A 19,773-nucleotide genomic window follows, 5' to 3' on the forward strand; every position below is an offset into this window, starting at 1 on the left:
AGATCTTCTGGAAAATACAGAATCTTGGGCTCTACTCCAGAAAAACTGCATCACAATCTGCATTTTAAACAAGATCCTTGAAGAACTCATATGCTTATTAACGTTTGAGAAGCATCTACCAGTTTGTCACCGACTTCTCTTGGGTATCTAACAGGCATCTGAAACTTCTTGTATTCAAGGTACCTTGTACCACTGACCCTCTTGCATTGTGTCCTAGCTGGTTGTCTTTTCTCTGCTCCTGGAACAAGCCAGCCTGGAACTCATTGCAGGTCCTTTACCCAGTCATTCTTTCTGCCTGTCATGCTCTTTTCCCTGCTTGTGACTGGCTCCTTCTGGTCATGCAGGTCCTGGCATAAATATCACCTCCTTAGTGAGTCTTTCCAGACAACTTACTCTAAAGGCTTCAGTTACTTTCTCTCAAATCAACTTGTTTCATTTTTGTTTTCATTTTCATTACATAATTTTTAGCTCTTTGTTTATTTAGTTATTTTCTTTCTTTCCCCAACAGAATACATGCTCCAAGAGAGCAGGAGCTTAGCTGTGTTCAACGCCCTTACTTCCCTAGGGCCTGATGTAATAGCTCTCCAATACATGGCAGTTAAGAGGAAAAATAAAAATAGAAATGAGTTAGTTTCAAACAAATGTCATCTATCCCACCACCTTCTTCCCCTTGACTCTTTTTCCCAGCAAGATCCAAGGGAACAGAGTCATTATCAGAATTTCTCCAGAATGCCTGGATTGGAGACAGATTTTACCAATTTTCTGTACATGGTACCCCTCAAACTTATTATAAATATAAAAGCAAATTAAAGTGAGCATGAGGGATATCCATTAGGAATGATGAAAAATCATATATCAGTTATAGGAAAGAGACACTATCACCAGAATGCTCAGCCCCAGGAGAAAGAAGGTGTAATGGGCTTACTGCCCATCCCTCCATCCTGAGTTATTTTGGCATCATCTGATTTAGTACTCAATGGCTGTGCAAGCTCAGTCAATTTACTAATACCTTTAAACCTCACTTCCTTCACCTGTAAAACTTGGATAATAATGGCCTTTATTTATACAGCTGTTGGAGGGATTTCATGAAATAATGCTTACAAGTGTTTGGCCAAGTGCCTGTGAGTGTTCAGTAAATGTTCACTATTATCATTTTTATTATCCTTTTCTATGGCACTGCCCAGGAGTGGAACTCCTCCTCCATCATGAATTGTTTAACCCGCAGGGAGGCTCTTATAAAAGATCATCCTGTATTTTGTTCTGTATAAAGTGTGCATTGTCTTAAAGGGCCTGCATAATCCCCAAAGAGACCATTAAACCCCAGAACCATGTTACCATAAATTGGCACCAAAGTCCCATGCTTCACTTACTATACTGCATCATTGGGCTTTGCCTTCTGAACTAACTTTTCTGTGTGAGCTGACTTTTCTTGACTGTAGTTACAGCAGGAATTTACTATGAGACCTATGCTGAGAAATTTTGTCTAAAGAACATAACAGGCTTAGCCTCCGTATCCCACACCACCTAAAGTCAGAATTTTCATCAACAATAGGAGGTTTTTTTTACTGTGCCTGCAGCTTCTATAGATGCTCTTGGGCCAGGGATTGAACCTGTGTCACAGCAGTGACCGAAACCACAGCAGTGATAAAGTGGGATCCTTAACCACTGAGCCACCAGGAAACTCCAAACAGTAGGAATGCATTCCTTCTTTTTTGGTGGTTGGGTGAGTGAGCAGGTGGGAGACTAATGTCTGTTTGCCACAATAGAGGCGGCAGTGTTTCCTGCCCATTGGGGCTGGAGGGGAAGTTCAAAGCATGCTGTCACCAGCGGGAAAGTTCAAACTGTGCAGGAACCTCCCCAGCCTCTTGGTTCTACTCCTCAGCACAGTAAAACCCAGGGCTGTTCACCTCTTTCTTCCACAAGCTGTTTTCAGACCTGCTTGAATATCTTCCCTGATTGTCTGAAAAAGATTCACTCTGAGAAATGCATCTCTTCATATCCTCTTGGTGTGTTTGGCATCACCCGTCTTCACATCTGAATCCGTTTTGGGCGGAGGCCCATCCCGTCTATGTGAGCAGGCACAACACCCTGTGCTACTGTCCTCCTGCTTCACCACAATGGAAGCATGCTATTTTTCATTTTTATGCTGGTTTCCTCATGGTCCCAATATAGCTTCTATACTTCCAGTCTTTATAGTCACTTTCAAGGCCAAAAGGAGAGACCATAACAGGGCTGGTGCATCTGTTGCTTTTTATCAGGAAAATTGTAACTTTCCCATTGACATTGGCCAGGACTGTGTCACACTTGCTGTGTGTAGTTGCTAAAGAGTCAGGGAATGCAAGCATTTTATTTGAGCATATTGCCATCCCAAACAAAATCATAAATCTCTATATGGATGTGCATGAGACTGGATCCCAGAAAAGCAACTACCTATATCAGCCAGGCCAAATAGGGGCCAGGTAAGTACTATGTGCCCGGACTTCATAATGAATAAAATTGCCAGGGGTCCCTTATTTTTTTTTATTACTCAAATGAATTTATCATGTCTGTAGTTGTATAATGATCATAAAAATCTGATTTCACAGGATTTCCATCCCACAGCCCAAGCACATCCCCCCACCCCCCAAACTGTCTCCTCCGGAGCCCGTAAGTTTTTCAATGTCTGTGAGTCAGCATCTGTTCAGCAAAGAAGTTCAGTTGATCCTTTTTTCAGATTCCACATGTCAGTGAAAGCCTTGGATGTTGGTGTCTCATTGTATGGCTAACTTCACTTAGCATGATAGTTTCTAGGTCCTTCCATGTTGCTAAAAATGCTGGTATTTCATTCTTTTTAATGGCTGAGTAATATTCCATTGTGTATATGTACCACATCTTCTTGATCCACTACTCTGTCGATGGGCATTTAGGTTGTTTCCATGTCTTGGCTATTGTAAATAGTGCTGCAATGAACATTGCAGTACACGTGTCTTTGCGAATCGTGGTTTTCTCTGGATAGATGCCCAGGAGTGGGATTGTTGGATCAAATGGTAGTTCTATGTTTAGTTCTCTGAGGAATCTCCATACTGCTTTCCACAGTGGTTGCACCAATTTACAATCCCACCAACAGTGTACTAGGGTTCCCTTTTCTCCACACCCTCTCCAGCACTTATTGTTTGTGGACTTTTTGATAATGGCCAAGCTGGCTTGTGTAAGGTGGTACCTCAGAGAGGTTTTGATTTGCATTTCTCTAATAATGAGTGATGTTGAACATCTTATCATGTGTGTTTTGGCCATCTGTATGTCTTCTTTGGAGAACTGTCTGTTTAGATCTTCTGCCCATTTTTCAATGGGTTTTTTTTTTTTTTTTTTTTTTTTTTTTTTTTTTTTTTGGTATGCAGCTGCAGAAGTTGTTTATAAATTTTGGAGATTAATCCCTTGTCAGTTGCTTCACTTGCAAAGATTTTCTCCCATTCTGCAGGTTGTCTTTTTGTTTTGTTTAGGGTTTCCTTTGGTGTGCAGAAACTTTGAAGTTTGATTAGGTCCCATTTGTTTATTTTTGTTTTTATTGTCAATACTCTAAGAGGTGGATCTGAGAAGATGTTGCTGTTGTTTATGTCAGAGAGTGCCAGGGGTTCCTTATTGAACTAGTGGGAAACCATAGAAAGTATCATCGAGTGTCAGTTACACATGTAATAAGTTCCATGGAAAGGAAATGTGTCTTTCTCTAACAATGCGTAATAGAGGGTGTGACTTTGCCAAGTGTCTACATCCACAGGACAAGAGATGAGCTCTAAAAGAATTCAGTTGTTAAATAGTAGAAGAGGTGGGAAAAGACCATTTCACGAGAAGGGAACTTTCTGTGTAAAGACCCTTTGAAAGGAAGGATGCATTTGGGAAACCCAAAGAAGGCTAATGTGGCTGAAGCACAGGGGAAATGAGGGTGTGTGGACTCAGTTACCAAAGAGCTTGGAAATTACAATAAGCAGAAATTCCATTGGGCACATACTTGGGAGATATGTTTATAGTCTCAAACTTCTTATACACCCAGGTGCTCAGTGGTAAGACAGAGCCATCACTCTTTACATCTATGTATTTGTTTGGTTAAAGAAGGCATACATTTAAAAAGGACAGAATTACTTAACAGGAATTAATTTTGTCTTGTGATACATCATTATTCCAATAAATGTTTCTCGAACGCCACTCAATCCCTTAAGTCTAAATAAAGAAGAGAGTTGTATCTTTCCTCTCATTGACTGTAAGGAACATTTGGATATGAGAACCATATATTTTAATTTTTTTAAAAACTACCTTGATAGTCTTGTAATGGGAGGAAGGGAATGAACAGTCACCTCCTCTTCCATTATTACCCATCAAGCTGACTTTCTCCTGGAGGTGAGGGGCTATAATACCTACTGCAAGAGAAACTTTCTGTCACTTTGGATCTGAACATTCAGATGTGAGTTGGAGAGTAAAATTGTAAAATGTGTTTCAGAAAACAAATAGGGTATCATAACAACCTAGAGATGTGCAGTGGATGCTAAATGGTGAGCAATGAACAGGACCGTTGTCCTGCTTTGCGCTGGATGATAAACTAAATATGGAAGAACTTGAAAGACTCTGTTTGGTGAATGGTAAGGAAATAAAAACAACAGGTTATTCTGTCATTAGATTTTACTTGACTCTGAAGAATGTTTAGTAGCCTTAGACTTAGGCAGGGGCCAACCTAGGAGAGGGTTTAAGAATAGTTGGATCATTTGATACAAAGTGAATTTATGTATTTGAGAACTTCTAGAAGCCCTGGTCATCATAGCCTTAAGGTAGAGTTCTATTTCTTATTTTCTAGAAACATCATTTAGAGATAAATTATGTCTTTAACTTTCTCTGTGACCCTGAAATCATCTAAAACAGTGCCCATAAACTGCAGTTGTGAAGTTCTTGATTTATATGAAGTTATTTTTATTAGTATGTGGGCCTTTGGAGGAATACCTCCATTGTTCTGGACAATAACCTGTATTAGGGGTTTTCGCATCTACAGTTCTTTATAGAATCATGTCAAGGTGAACCAAGAGCTAGGACTTAGGAGGGAATTAATAAGAGTTTTATTGATTCAAGGTGCTTTACACCAGCTGTCAGACACAGACCAGAGTTCTTAGCTATTCTTCACTCCGAATTCATAAAGAATAGCATCCCCACAGGACAATTTTAATTGGAAGCACATTTCCCCCCCATAAGGCAAACTCAGGGTCACAACAGGTAACCTGAAAGATTGTTCCACCATATGTTATCCCCAGAAAATATATTCCCCAAATATCATGATACCCAAGGGGCGAAGATTACATAAGTCTTAAGATAAAGTTCCCATCAAGTCAGTTAACCATAAACTGAGTGGTTAGGTTTCAAATGAAGGCAAGATGCAATTTAGATTCTGGTATACATTAGGAAAATGAAAATTATGTTATCCACCTGCTTGAGTACCTGTTACTTTCATGCTAAACTTCGTAATATATATTCTTCAAGATATTCCAGGATGAACACAGTATGTGTTTATAGATTCTGGAAACCAGAAAATGTAAGGCTTTTTATTACGGAAAAGTGAAATTTACAGTACTATTTATTTTCATAGTCTTTAAAGGAAGTCTATTAGTAACATAATTTCAGTTCTCATAAGGAGAAATGGAAGACATTCTAACAAAAGATATTTTTCAACATTAATGTTTACTTGTAAGTATAGATGAAATAATTTTTGAGTTTTGATGTGTAACCCACTAAGTACTTTTAAATTAAATTCTATTAAAATTCTCTGAGGAAATTAAAAAAAAATGAGACTTAAAAAATGGTCAGCCTCAAATATAAGTTTTCAATACTGGTAAAAATATTTCCCAATCCCTGCTGTCCAGTTACCTGGGCATGAATAATTATCATTAAGACTACAAATGCTGGGAATTCCTACTGTGGTTCAGTGCATTACTGACTAGTATCCATGAGGATGCAAGTTCGATCCCTGGCCTCACTCAGTGGGTTGGGATCCAGCGTGCTGGTGTGGGGTGCTGACATAGCTTGGATCCCCTGTTGCTATGGCTATGGTGTAGGCCAGCAGCTGCAGCTCTGATTCAACTTCTAGCCTGGGAACTTCCATATGCAGCAAGTATTGGCCTAAAAAAAAAAAAAAAAAAAAGAAAGGACAAGACAAGACTACAAATGCCTACCTTCTAGTCTATGGTATAAATTAATCGTAATATGTTTTAGTCAGTTTGGGTTACTTTAACAAAGTACCACAGACTGGGTGACATATAAACAACAGAACTTTATTTCTCACTGTTCCAGAGGTTGGAAGTGTGAGATAAGAGTGGCATGTTTGGGTTCTGGTGAGAACCCTCTTCCCGGCTGAAACTACTGGCTTCTTGCCGTAGCCTCACATGGGTGAAAGGAAGCTGGACAGCCCTCTGGAGTCTCTTATCAGGGCACTAGTCCCATTCACGAGGATTCCACCCTCATGACGTAAATGACCTCCCAAAGGCATACCTCCAAATACCATCACATTGGCGTCTGGGGTTCCAACATAGGGATTTTGGGGGACACAACCATTCTGTTAATATTAAGCCATTCAGTTGATAATAAAATCAGAGTGAATAAATCTATATGTTGCTTTCCTGTTAAATTCAGGATACCAGTAAAAAAGATGTAAAGGGATGTGCTGCCAAAAATATGTGAATGCTGCCATGATTGATAGTCATTATTATCCACTTGACTTTCAGCCCTTGGCTGTTGCATCCAGGCCCACAACAAGAACTGGTATATAATAGTGCCTCAGTATTTGTTGAATTAATGATGTCACCTTCATAAACTCTCATGGTGTCATAAGAAATCACAGTGGAGCATAACAATGGGAAAACAACAACAATTTTGTATGTCAAAAGCAATGGCATCCAAGAAAATATAATGCTGCCTATTCAACAACACTAGAATGGTTTTGGGGGAAAAGCCCTGTAGTCAGTGATTAATTAATTAGAAGGCCCATGACTTAATCTAATTATCCAGTTCTAGGTTTCATTTGTTTTGTTTTGTTTCTTTATTATATATACCTGCAGCATATGGAAATTCCCAGGAAGGGATTGAATAGGAGCTGCAGCTGCTAGCCTAATGCCACAGCCACAGCAACGCAGGATCTGAGCCGCATCTGTAAGCTACACCTCAACTTAACCCATTGAGTGAACCAGAGATTGAACCCGCATCCTCAGGGACACTATGTTGGGTTCTTAACCTGCTGAGCCACAACAGGAACTCCTGGGTTTCATTTGCATATGTGAAAAGATGGCATCTTAAAAAAATACAATGGGAAATAGTGGGTTTCACCTTGATTCTCCTTTTGGTTCTCAGGCAGATAACTTAAATGCATGTACATAACTGTTATATTTCAGAAATCTAGTTTGACCTCTTTCGGCTATCCCAATCAACCCCTTATTTTATTGATTTTCTGAACATCTGTTGAAAAGAGCCCCCAGGACAGGTTAATTAACTATTAATGAGAAAAGACCATTAGCTCATTAGCTCATTTGCAGCTTCTTTGGCCCATTGGTCATTGGTCCCTCAAATAAAGTTAGAGGAAAACTCATCTACCATTTAGCATCAGACTGGGTTTTCTCAACACTGGGGTGGTAATGTGAATTACTTAGCACCTGATCGTCTTTTTCTATCTAAATAGTCACCTTCCCTCCTTATCTCAGAGAGGTTATGAAAGCATATTGAGTACAATAAACAGGAGTAGAGACTGGGTTTGGAGGCAGAAAAATCCAGTTCCAATCCCAATTCAGTCTTTTAGCAACGGTATAAACCTGAATAAATTTCTTTTTCCTTTTTTCCTTTTTTTTTTTTTTTTGGCATTTTAGGGCCACATTTGTGGCATATGGAAGTTCCCAGGCTAGGGGGCAAATCAGAGCTACAGCTGCTGGCCTACACCACAGCAAGGCCAGATCTGAGCTGCCTCTGTGACTTATACAACAGTTTTTGGCAATGCCAGTTCCTTAACCCACTGAGCAGGGCCAGGGATTGAACCTGCATCCTCATGGATGCTAGTCAGGTTCATTTCATTTGCACTACAATGGGAATCCCTGAACAAATTTCTTAATCTCTCTAAACTCATTGTTTATCTGTATGAAGAAACACCTAGTACATAGCAAATAGAATTCTAATGAGTACTAAATATATGTCTTAGAAGAATACCAGGTTCAGAAGAATTACTTATATAAATGCTACCTTTTGTTTTTTGTCTTTTTAGGGCAGCACCTGTAGCATATGGAATGTTCCAGGCTGGGGGTTGAATCGGAGCTGCAGCAGCCAGCCTCCACCACAGTCACAGCCACACCAGATCCAAATGCCAGATCCTTAACTCACAGAGTGAGGCCTAGTATTAAACCTACATCTTCATGGATACTAGTCAGGTTCTTAACCCACTGAGCCACAATGGGAACTCCAAATGCTACCTATTTTGAGAGACTGTATTGTGATCCCCAAATATTCTGTGGGCCTCTCTGGAGGAAGATTATTCTTCCTGGCCTTCCTGAGTGAGGCAGCCATATAACTTGCTTTGGCCAATGAAATGTGAGCAGAATTGACACATGTTATCCTAGAAGGAAGTTTTTTGTTGGTTTGTTTTTGTGTTTGTTTTTTTTTTTTTTAGTTTCCAGGCTAGGGGTCGAGCCATAGCCACTGTAGAAGCAACGCCGAGTAGCTATGTTGTGAGCCACACAGGAAGTCCCAGAAGGAAGTTTTAAGACCCAACATGACTTTGTCCAGATCCCTAATTTACCTCTGGTAATTTTCCAGGGAAGAGTTGCTTTGTCAGGCTGGACCTTCCTGTGAAGGCAACAGAGCCGTGTCAGAGCTTTCTTGTAATGAGCTTGTAGTGTCGGCAAATTACTTGTTATTGTTATTGTAATCCACTGACATTTCACCATTGCTTGTTACTGTTGGATAACCTAGTTTATCCTGCATTTATTACTAGGAGTGTTGTTATAATTAAGGCAGATAATGAAGGAAAATTCAAATACATATTGGAAAATAAAAATACCACAAAACTCTGTACAATCAGGAATACTTTCTGAAGGTTAGATGCACATGAAACTCTGACCTTTTAGCCACCATGTCATAAAGCAAACATATTTAGGTACTAGGTTCAGTGTCCATTTTATAAACATAAATCAGTTACTAAGGGGATCAAACTGCTTCTAGTTCAGAAATCTCAACTCTGCTCCCATGAATTTTAACCAAGAGGATGATATTTGACCAGCACATTAAGCCTAGTATGGAAAATTGATTTTGCATCTTTTATGATTGACCTATGGTGATGATAATTCAATGATCTATAAAACTACAACGAAGGAAGTTCCCATTGTGACTCAGCAGTAAGGAGCCCAACTAGTATCCATGAGGATACGGGTTTGATCCCTGGCCTCTCTCAGTGGGTCAAGGATCCGGCATTGCTGTAAGCTGTAGTGTAGGTAGCAGACACAGCTCCGATCCTGCAATGCTGTGGCTGTGGTGTAGGCTGGCAGCTGTAGCTCCAATTTGACCCCCAGTCTGGGAATTTCCATATGCCACAGGTGTGGCCCTAAAAAAAAAAAAGAAAGAAAGAAAGAAAAAGAAAAAAGAGAAAAACATAACTACAATGAAGCAACTACAACCGCGAAAGGTCTAATCTGAATACACCTACAAGCATTGAATCATAGGTGGGTTTATATTCAGGGTTCGCCCTGCTGTCATAGGCACTCTCATGTCCTCTGCCTGCAGTAGAGGTAAGATAATATAAAAAATGGAAAGAGAGGGAAGCAGGGCCAATTTGTCATATCCTCTGGCACCTTGTTCTTTTTTTTCTCCTTTTTCTCTTCACATTTCCTCTCATCGCCTCATTTCTTTTCCTCTTGTTTCCCTTGTTCTGATTTCCTTTCTAATAACTCTAGCTTTTCGTTGAATCACTGTATGTCTCTAAAGGGAACTTAATGGAAAATCTTAAGCCATCACTTTTTTTTTTTTTCTTTCATTTTCCTTGAATCGTGATTCTCTACAACTCCAAGACCAGTGAAGCAACAAGTATCCATTACTCCTGAAAAAGACTGGGCATAGTCTTAGAACAAAGAAGTCATTGTGCAGGTTGAGCTTAAAACCTAGCCATTTTAAGCACTTAAAGAAACAATGGCATTGAAAGCCAGACTTTGTCAAGAGAGCAGTGTTTTCTAATTTCTAAAAACTTCCTTGTGCATATCAAGATCCAACTCTGGGAGACTTGAGTTGCACTAAAAGTTATAATGTAAAAATATGGAGGATATGGGGCCAGAAAAATCCACTTTAGCTAGTAACCTTGGAGGGATGGAGGGGAGAAAGAGGTAGAGGCAAGACGTTCAGCTAAGCATCCTAACTTCTACTCCCTCCTAACTTCTACTCCTCCACCCCCCACCAGGCACAATGCCACCCCACTCTGGTGGATCTCATTGAGAGTTTGGGGCCAGGACAGAAATGAGGAACAATGCTTACACCCATGTAAGTTTGGGGAACATCCCAGTGTAAGAGACGTTACTTCTTTCCTCTCAGCAAAGCTGTGCATTACTTATATTGCCCAATCTGCATGGCACTGGAACTCTAGCAGAAAGGGAGCATGACGGAAGGGGGGGGGGGGTCTGAAGTTATCTTCAACAAAATACTGCATCATTTAGCAATGTGCAAAGAAAGTAGCTGGCCGTTTTGCTCCCTGGAGGAATGCAAGGATGGTGAGACCCTCTCTAAGGAGCCAGAAGAGGCCCAGCCTTACAGGAAGGAAGCTATAGAATATGGAAGCCTCAAAACTGGAAGCTGTGATGAGGAACCGTGGTACCCAAAGTAGGAGGGTGGGCCAGAGACCAGACAAGACAGTCACTTACAGCAGAAACCAGCCAAGATGCGAAGGCAGCATGCCCACCAAAGCATGTTCTCCATTCAGAAATATACTGTCTTGGGGAAGGAGAGGAGAAAAAGAGGTGTGGTGTCCACCAACTGGGAATTCAAAGTTAACATTGCTGATTTGTTTTCCTAGAGGACTGAGTTAATATGAATAAGCAGTTTGGTTACTTTTTTTTGACAATTTTAAGATATAGTTTACACCATTGGGGGGGATAGAGGCTTCTGAGACCAGACCATGCCTAAATTAATATAAATATTCATTACCTTTATATACATAGTATAATACGCCGTAAGGCAATCATACAATGTTTGGATCCTTTGCTTTGCTTTGATTACTCAGAACAGTTTCATATGTTCCTATGTAAGGCGAGTTACCAATTAAAATATTAGAGCTGCCGCTATCATAACTTTAGTCCTAATGAGGTAAACAATATCCAAGTAACATGCTCAGAGCAGCAGAGAATAAGAATCAGAAACTGCTTAATTTTTGCTGTATACAAACATCCAAAGCAAACTCTTACAAACAAAGATATTGCATTTTTACCCAGGCATAAAATATTTAGAAAGCATTTTATCTAATTATGTCCCTCTTCCCTCTGGAATGAGTGCAATGCCCTGAAGGAGCCCAAAAACCTCCTTTAGAGGCTCTCCATACCTTCGCCTAAGTTTAAGCACCTAGAATGTCTCAGTCCAGATGAATGGCCCATATTTTATGTTTTATGTCTCGTATTTTCTTAACCTGGACTCCCTGCTCTATAGACAGCTGGCTATTCAGAGTTCTCTAAATGCTCCATGCTGGTTTCTGTTCTTGCAAGGTCTACTTCTTCTTGCTTCCTAGGAGACAAGATTCTGTTTTTAAGGGGGCGGGGCTTCTATTTCCCACTCTGCTCCCCATTTCTCTGCTCAATACAAACATTTTACTTTTTTTGCTTTTTTTGCTTTTTTTCTTTTCTTTTCTTTTCTTTTCTTTTCTTTTCTTTTCTTTTCTTTTCTTTTCTTTTCTTTCTTTCTTTCTTTCTTTCTTTCTTTCTTTCTTTCTTTCTTTCTTTCTTCCTTTCTTTCTTCTTTCTTTCTTTTTTTTCTTTTTAGGGCCATACCTGCAGCATATGGAAGTTCCAAGGCTAGGGGCTGAATCAGAGCTACAGCTGCTGGCCTACACAACAGCCACAGCAACATGGGATCTGGGCTACGTCTGCCACCTACATTGCAGCTCATGGCAACACCAGATCCTCAACTCACTGAGTGAGGCCAGGGATGGAACCCACATCCTCATGGATATAAGTTGGTCTCATTACCACTGAGCCACAACAGAAACTTCCAATACAAACATTTCTAAAAGCAACCTGACTTCCTCCCTCAGTTTTCTAGATAACAGTTCTTTTCCCAGGCATGAAGAAGTCTGCATTAAATGGCAGTGACTTGGTGATGGAAATGCCTTCATTCTCTTCATATAACTAAGAGAGTAACAGCCACAGGAATCTGGAGAGATTCTGAAAGGAGATTTGTACCTCATCGAATTATTCTTCCCCTTTTAAAAGATAAAGAATAGCTTTTCCATTATTCCAAATAAATGTAGTCAAATACTAACTTCAGATTTAATTTAATATAGGCATGTATAGTGAACAACAATAGATATGGCACCAAACAAGTAGAAAATGTTTGACCTTGAATTATAGATACATTACTGATTATTCCTGTTCCTGAATATTTGAGCCTCTGTGTCACTGCAGGTAAAACACACTCATGTTTATTCTTAGCGATGGATACTAATGTGATTGCAGACAATCAAAAAGCACATATGTATCAAAAACTAAACATCTTTTCCACAATTTTCTATTCACAATTACCTTCTGTTGTCAAATTAGGGCAAAAGTAACTACAGATATAATATAGAAAGTAACAATTATGATGTTACTTTGTTATTGCAGAAGTTCATAATATTTAGCATAGAAAAAGTTAAATTTACAAATGAAATATATCATTGAAAAGCACATTGATTTTTCAGCCAGTGTAGTTGCTTTACATCTTTATAGAATGAAATAATAAATGGAGTTCCTGCCGTGGCACAGTGGGTTAAGGATCTGGTGTTGCCGCAACTGTGGCATAGGTCAGTCATAGCTGTGGCTTGGGTTTGTTCCCTGGCCTGGGAACTGTGGGTATGGCCAAAAAGAGGCGGGGGGTGTTTAAATTTCAACAGTATTCAAATTAAAAAAATCCAAAGATATCACTTCTGGATTTTAAGACTTTCATCTAATCAAATATATTTAGAAACTTAAAGTCAATGCTAATGACTTAGTTGATGATTTGGAAATGGATATACAAATAACAAATACACTAGATTTTTTAATTTGCATTTTCCTTTTGGTAAGTTCATAGGAATTTATAAAACTGATCCAAAAAAAAAAAAACTCTGTGAACTGTGAAATACCATAGTTTGATGCAACCAATTAATCTTACATGGATTCAGATTTACTATGAAACAAACCATGCAGAGTAGAACTTAGAATCATTCTTTTTCCTTCAAGGGTAATTCTGTACTAGTATTATAAAAGATACCATTGTATATTTATATGTGAATATTTTCTTATGAAAAAATAAATCTAACATCAGACCAAATTTTTATACCTTACATTAATATACTTAGTGGTCCAGTATCATTAAATCCATTTTAAGCTTTTCCTCACTGACGAGGATATTCTGAAGATATCTGATGAAGAGGATATTCTGTTGACAGGCTACGAAGTCTTGCTCTAAAGACAGGGACCGTTAACCATCCGTGACTCTTAATGAATCATGGGTTCTCCAGGTATTTGGATTGGTGAAGGATCTCTTGTTTGACTTGATATTCTGAAGTTTCTATATAAAAGTAAAAATAGAAGTTAAAAATATGCCATTTTAGGAGTTCCTGTCATGGCTCAGTGGTTAACGAACCTGACTAGTAACCATGAGGTTGCAGGTTTGATCCCTGGCCTCACTCAGTGGGTTGGGGACCCAGTGTTGCCGTGAGCTGTGGTGTAGGTCGGCAGACATGGCTCAGATTCCGGAATTGCTGTGGCTCTGGCATGGGCCAGCGGCTACAGCTCTGATTGGACCCCTAGCCTGGAAACCTCCATATGCCTTGGGTGTGGCCCTAGAAAAGACAAAAAAAAAAAAAAAAAAAGCCATTTTAAGGAGTTTACAAATGTGTTTGTACCTGTATTTTTGCTGGAATTCTGTGCCTGGAGGGGAAGGCAGATAGTTTTAAGTGTAAAGTTCCCAAAGCAGAATAGTCTTTGGTCCTTCTAGGTAGCAGGAGTTTAAATATGATCTCCAGGTAATCATTTTCAAAAAGAAAAAGAGATTTGGTTTTTGTTTTTTGTTTTTTTTTGTCTTTTTGCCTTTTCTAAGGCCGCTTCTGCAGCACATGGAGGTTCCCAGGCTAGGGGTCTAATCAGAGCTGTAGCCACTGGCCTACACCAGAGCCACAGCAATGCCAGATCCGAGCCGTGTCTGCAACCTACACCATAGCTCATGGCAACGCAGGATCCTCAACCCACTGAGCAAGGCCAGGAATCGAACATGCAACCTCATGGTTCCTAGTCGGATTCGTTAACCACTGAGCCACAACAGGAACTCCTTTTTTTTTTTTTTTCCTCAAATATTTAAATTTTAATTATTGGTTTCCCTGCAAATTTCTTTGAAGATTTAGGTCTATCTTAATTTAGCATAATATAATGCAAATGCAAAAACCCTAATCTGTACTCAGAAAGCTGTTCACATGGGTTAGATTTAACCACCGGGTGAGTGGCGAGCAGCCCTCTTTCATGAAAAGGCAATACTGATCTCCTGATGGGAGGTAACACATGTTTAGCTGTTATGATGGTTCAGTTTTTTGTTGCTGTTGTTCCTTCTTTCCATGATGACTTTTGCTTTTGTAATTTACTTAATCTTGGGTCTGGAGCTTTCAGATTACATGTAAGGATCAATTCTAAATTGTATGGAAAATTATTTATTTATTTATTTATTTATTTTTGGCTTTTTTTAGGGCTGAACGTATGGCACATGGAAGCTCCCAGGCTAGGGGTTGAATTGGAGCTACAGCTGCTGGCCTATGCCACAGCCACAGCCACACCAGATCCAAGCCATGTCTGCAACCTACACCACAGCTCATGGCAATTCCTGATCCTTAACATGCTGAGTGAGGCCAGGGATCGAACCCGCAACCTCGTGGATCCTAGTCGGGTTCATTAACCACTGAGCCATGACAAGAACTCCGAATACGACTTTTAAGGCCTTGGAGAAAAGCAGTGTGTTTGGTGGAGCTGGAGCCAGCCAGGGAGTGTCTTTAGCTGGGATTACATTTAAAAATAAGGAAGGTTGAATGCCCTCAGGTCTAATCATACTGATAAATATATTTTATGTGTATATACTGTATTTAATATGTATGTATATTCACACACGATAGCTATATCTTCATTAACAGTTAAATTATTTATTGATAATCAAGTTAAATAAAAATGTACACATTTGTATCATGAATAAGCAAGTGAACATCACTGATATTTAAATATGTGGTTTTTTTTTTAATTTAATTATTTATTGATAATCAAGTTAAATAAAAATGTACACATTTGTATCATGAATAAGCAAGTGAACATCACTGATATTTAAATATGTGGGTTTTTTTTTTAATTAAAAGTAAGAAACTACACACCACTTTATATCTATTTGTAATTGCTGAGTAAGTAGAAGTTTTCAAAACCCCTTGGCGTTCCTGTTGTGGTTCACCGGGTTAAGGACCTGACATTGACTCTGAAGATACAGGTTCAATCCCTGGCCTCATTCAGTGGGTTAAGAATCTGTCATTGCTGTAAGCTGCAGCATAGGTCACAGATCTGGTGATAAGGATCTGGTTTGCAGTGGCTGTGGTGTAGGCTTCAGCTGCAGCTCTGATTCAACCTTGAGCCTGGGAACTTCCCTAAGCTGCAAGTGCAGCCTTTAAGGAAAAAAAAAAAAAAAAAAAAAAAAAACTAGACATTTAGAAATCTAGAGGTCGACGTATCTCTAACTTGAGGTCTGGTGTGCCTGCTGGAGCATTCACAGTGAAGGCAGCCAAGGCAACAGAAGATTTGGAAAGAGTGAATTAAGTCAGGCAGTGGGAATAAGTCTTTCCAAGGGCACCCAGTGAGGCCTCTTTACATGTCTCATTTAATAACTATTAAAATATGAATAAAACTCATTAGCATATAAGACATTATAGTGAAGAGTAAATCTTCAGGTAAATGTAAACTGCATGATGTACACAGCAGGTCCATGATGTGAGTATATTCATCCTGCAAGTGATTTGACTAAGGCATGCAGCAAAGTTCAGCTTGGATTTTGTAGGAACCAGGAGAAAGATTAGTAGCAGTTTTATCGGAAGAATGATGCATATGTGCTTATAAAATGCACCATAAAAATATCCCCTTTCATTTCCCTTCCATATGAAAGCAGAGTAAGGTTTTTGTGGCCCCATCCCACGGTGAGAGGGGTTTCTGTCTTAGCAGAGAAGCTTTCCCCCTGGGCCCTGAGTAAACGCTGCCTTTGGGAAATGTGCTTTCACAGGGCCAGTCCCTTCTGAGTTGCATCCCATTACCTAAGCTTGAACATGACCAAGAGAAGGATTCCACAGGTGACTGTCATGCACATGACAGCATAGATTACTTCTCCTGGAAAGAAAAGATTTTGAAAAATTACTGGATTTTCAGAGAGAACACATACTACAAATATTTTAGAGGATTGATTTTTAACTGACCGTTGAAGGGGGACTGAAATCCACTGAGGGATATTTCCTTTGCATGTTTTCTTTTATGCAATGCAATGCCTTTGACATTAGACAGGGTTGGATAATCTGAAAGAAAATCATGAAAATGAGATTAAAGTCTTTCGAGGTGATTCATTGTTTTTACCCCATGAGTTGTAGTTTGCTTTATGTTATAAGACAGCAATTTATTTCCATGGTATTATTTTAATAAAATATAATAGATTAGGGTGAAATTGGGAGCACCTAAATTTTGACAGCTTTTTTTTTTTTTTCACCCTTTAACCAGCTAATTTCCTAATAGAAGTTTTTTTCAAACCAGGACTAGAAAAAAGAATACATTTTATAAGATAGTTCATGGTACCTTATATATAGACTAAGAAAAAACGACACAGTAATTTAAGAGTACCCATTGGGAGACTGAAAAAGAATCCTTCTTTACAAGAGTGATTATTCGAATGTGATTTTAACTATATCTCATTTCCCTAAGACTCACTGTATTTATGAATTCTTCAAGTATGCAGAGGAGAGTCCCTGAACGAATTCCCCTGCTCACCTCTCTACCCAGGCACTTCAGTGTCTGATTTTGCTTCTTCCCTCTATCCTGTCTCCCTTTTGTAACCCCTTCACTTGGCCATGTTTTTTGAAACACACACACACATATATATATATATATATATATATATCTCCTTGCTTCAAAACCCATAAGACAAGAAGATGCAATCCTTAGACTTCACAGGTAGATCTAGTTTAAGTGACTTTTATTGATAACTTTGCAGTGAAATCACCTCTCCCTTCTTTGACTCAGTTTTACACAATATGTTCTCAAACATACCACAGCCCAAAGACCCATTTCTTTGATGGTAATGATTCAGGTGGGCTTTGAGGCTTAAAAAAAGAAGAAGAAGAAGAAAAGGAAAATGAGATAACACCTCGACTTGAGAGAGGCTTGGCTGTCCTCTCTTATAGATGTTTCATGCATTTGAGACCTGAAAGTCTAAATCTGAGTAGAAAGTCTTGCAGAAATGAGTGTATCAAATGGTAGGAGAGTATATCCAAAGGCAACTAGTGACAGCAGACTCTGAGCAGGAAGGGAGGTAAGAAGGCCTGTCCCCAACAGTTCCATTCTCGTCCTCTCTCCACCCAGGGCTGCTGCTGTCAGAAGCCAGCTCCTTAAAAGCCAGGGTTTGGTCTATTTGGGACACAGTTGGTAGAAACACAGAAGCCAGACTATTTTGGATCAGTACTAAACTCTCAGGTAAGTCCAGAAGAAGCAGCGCAACATAAGAGCAAGAAAAGGAACGGAGGATTTTGTCATTGAAAACTCATTCCTAAGGGGCCTGGCCTCTCACACAGTTAAGACATTTTTCATGCGAGATTGTCTTAATCCCCAACTAAATCACATGTTGGATTAGCATGTATTTATAAAAGTCTGACCTTTCTAGCCACTGAAAAATCAACCTCTTCTGAATATAAAAGCAATAGAAGTAGAGGTGGTGATTTTTTTTTTAACTTTTGTGGTTATAAAATAATTATATTTTTCACTAGAAAATCAGGATGGAAAAATTGAGCTCCTTCCAATAAACCATTTTTGGGTAACAGTGGTCCTTCTTTTCAGAATTAATGTCAATCAAATAAAGTGTATGGATTTTAACTAAGGGGTCCTAATGAGACTTTATATTTAAATAAAGCTGGACTCTTAAGAATCAGTTATTTTGCTTCTTTTAAATTCGATGGCATTTTGTGACTTCTAGACCTGAAGGTACCTGTATATAATGGACATTGGCTGATTATTCAAACGGTACTACAGTTTTCCTTTATGAAATTCTGTCCCTAAGGACCTTTTGCCTAGTTAGGCATCACGATTCAACTCTGTGTAAGGAAAAGGGTATGATTTTGATAGATGAGGCTCTCTTTTAGATATATAACTGCCTAAAGTCATTGTTAAACGTGCACCTAGCAAAGAAAGAATTGTTTTAGAAAGAATTGTCTCATTCGCTAAATATCACTCACATGGAACTCATTAACCGGGTTCTAATAGATCAATGACAGAAATGCTAGCTAAAGATCCCAGTGAAAATTTTAATGTGACCAGCAATCACTCCGCAATCTTAAATATTGCGCCCTAGGAGGGTACCGAATATCAGTTGGAGAGATTAATGCTGCAGAGGGTTTCTCGGCTACTGAAGCCCCTTGGAGATTCTTCCCCACCTTTTATAAACAGTGAGGTTTACTGTGTTCTATAACCATGAAATTAAAGTCGGCAGAGTTAATAACCAACCTCAGTCCCACACCATCTGCTCTATTTATTGATAAACACTGTCAGTGACTTGTTTATCTTAGCCCCTCCTCTAGAGGAATTGAACGCTATTATGAACTGTATTGTAAAATCCCTGTACATTTGACAGGAAATCAAGATTAATTGCAGCCTTACAGTAAGAACACATTTAGAGAGTGTTCTCCCCAAATGAGCTACAGAGATGTGATCCTTTCTCCTTTTTTCTTCCAAAAGCCTTAATGCAGCGGCGGCTGAGAGCTGATGCAAACCAAAACTCTACTTTGTGTAATTTCTATGAAGTGGGAAATGAATGGGGGAAAAAATGTGGTAGATCAGCCACAACGTAATGATTTTAAAGTACGTGACAGAATTCTTGAAATAGAAATTAAATATATTACAAGCTGCACATCTGCAAACCTTCAATTAAAATTTTAATGAAAATATAACCTAAAAGAGTCTGATTGGCAGAAAAATTTGATGAAAAGAATATTTTCATAGACTGTTAAAATGTGTTTCTGTAATGTCTTTTTAATTGTTAATGCATCACATGGCATCGTTAAAATTCTATTCTTCTTTTCAAGTTTAATTTTTAATATTTTTTGTCTTTTTGTTTTGTTTTGTTTTTTAGAGCTGCACCTGTGGCATATGGAGATTCCTAGGCTAGGGGCTGAATCGGAGCTACAGCTGCTGGCCCACACCACAGCTACAGCAATGCCAGATCTAAGCTGCATCTGTGACCTACGCCACAGCTCACGGCAATGCCAGATCTTTAACCCACTGAGCAAGGCCAGGAATCAAACCTGTGTCC

At 39.1% G+C, this 19,773-nt stretch overlaps 3 protein-coding genes across 17 annotated transcripts in view; 1 reads left to right on the top strand and 2 right to left on the bottom strand.

The window, feature by feature from the left end:
* Window positions 1-8,735, bottom strand: part of TAP1 (transporter 1, ATP binding cassette subfamily B member) — a 682,515-nt gene extending 673,780 nt beyond the window's left edge. The window contains exon 1 of the mRNA XM_084966829.1: window positions 8,687-8,735. The gene's annotated coding sequence lies outside the window, so the exon portion shown is untranslated. The remainder of the gene's footprint in view (window positions 1-8,686) is intronic.
* The window catches only part of HMGCLL1 (3-hydroxy-3-methylglutaryl-CoA lyase like 1), a 199,151-nt gene that overhangs the window by 140,850 nt on the left and 38,528 nt on the right, over window positions 1-19,773 (top strand). The gene's annotated exons all lie outside the window — the stretch shown is intronic.
* The window catches only part of GFRAL (GDNF family receptor alpha like), a 58,615-nt gene continuing 51,321 nt past the window's right edge, over window positions 12,480-19,773 (bottom strand). For all 3 annotated transcript variants that reach the window (XM_084967777.1, XM_084967776.1, XM_084967778.1), the window contains 3 exons: window positions 16,682-16,777; window positions 16,523-16,595; window positions 12,480-13,764 (listed from right to left, as the gene is read on the bottom strand). In XM_084967777.1, the coding sequence (XP_084823903.1) occupies window positions 13,692-13,764; window positions 16,523-16,595; window positions 16,682-16,777 (242 nt within the window). In that variant the 3' untranslated portion in view covers window positions 12,480-13,691. The remainder of the gene's footprint in view (window positions 13,765-16,522; window positions 16,596-16,681; window positions 16,778-19,773) is intronic.

Source organism: Sus scrofa, chromosome 7 (genome assembly GCF_054392235.1).
Source record: "Sus scrofa isolate SSC_HxYL_T2T_F1_AM1 chromosome 7, Sscrofa_HxYL_maternal_Yorkshire_Landrace_v2.0, whole genome shotgun sequence".
Lineage (NCBI taxonomy): Eukaryota > Metazoa > Chordata > Mammalia > Artiodactyla > Suidae > Sus > Sus scrofa.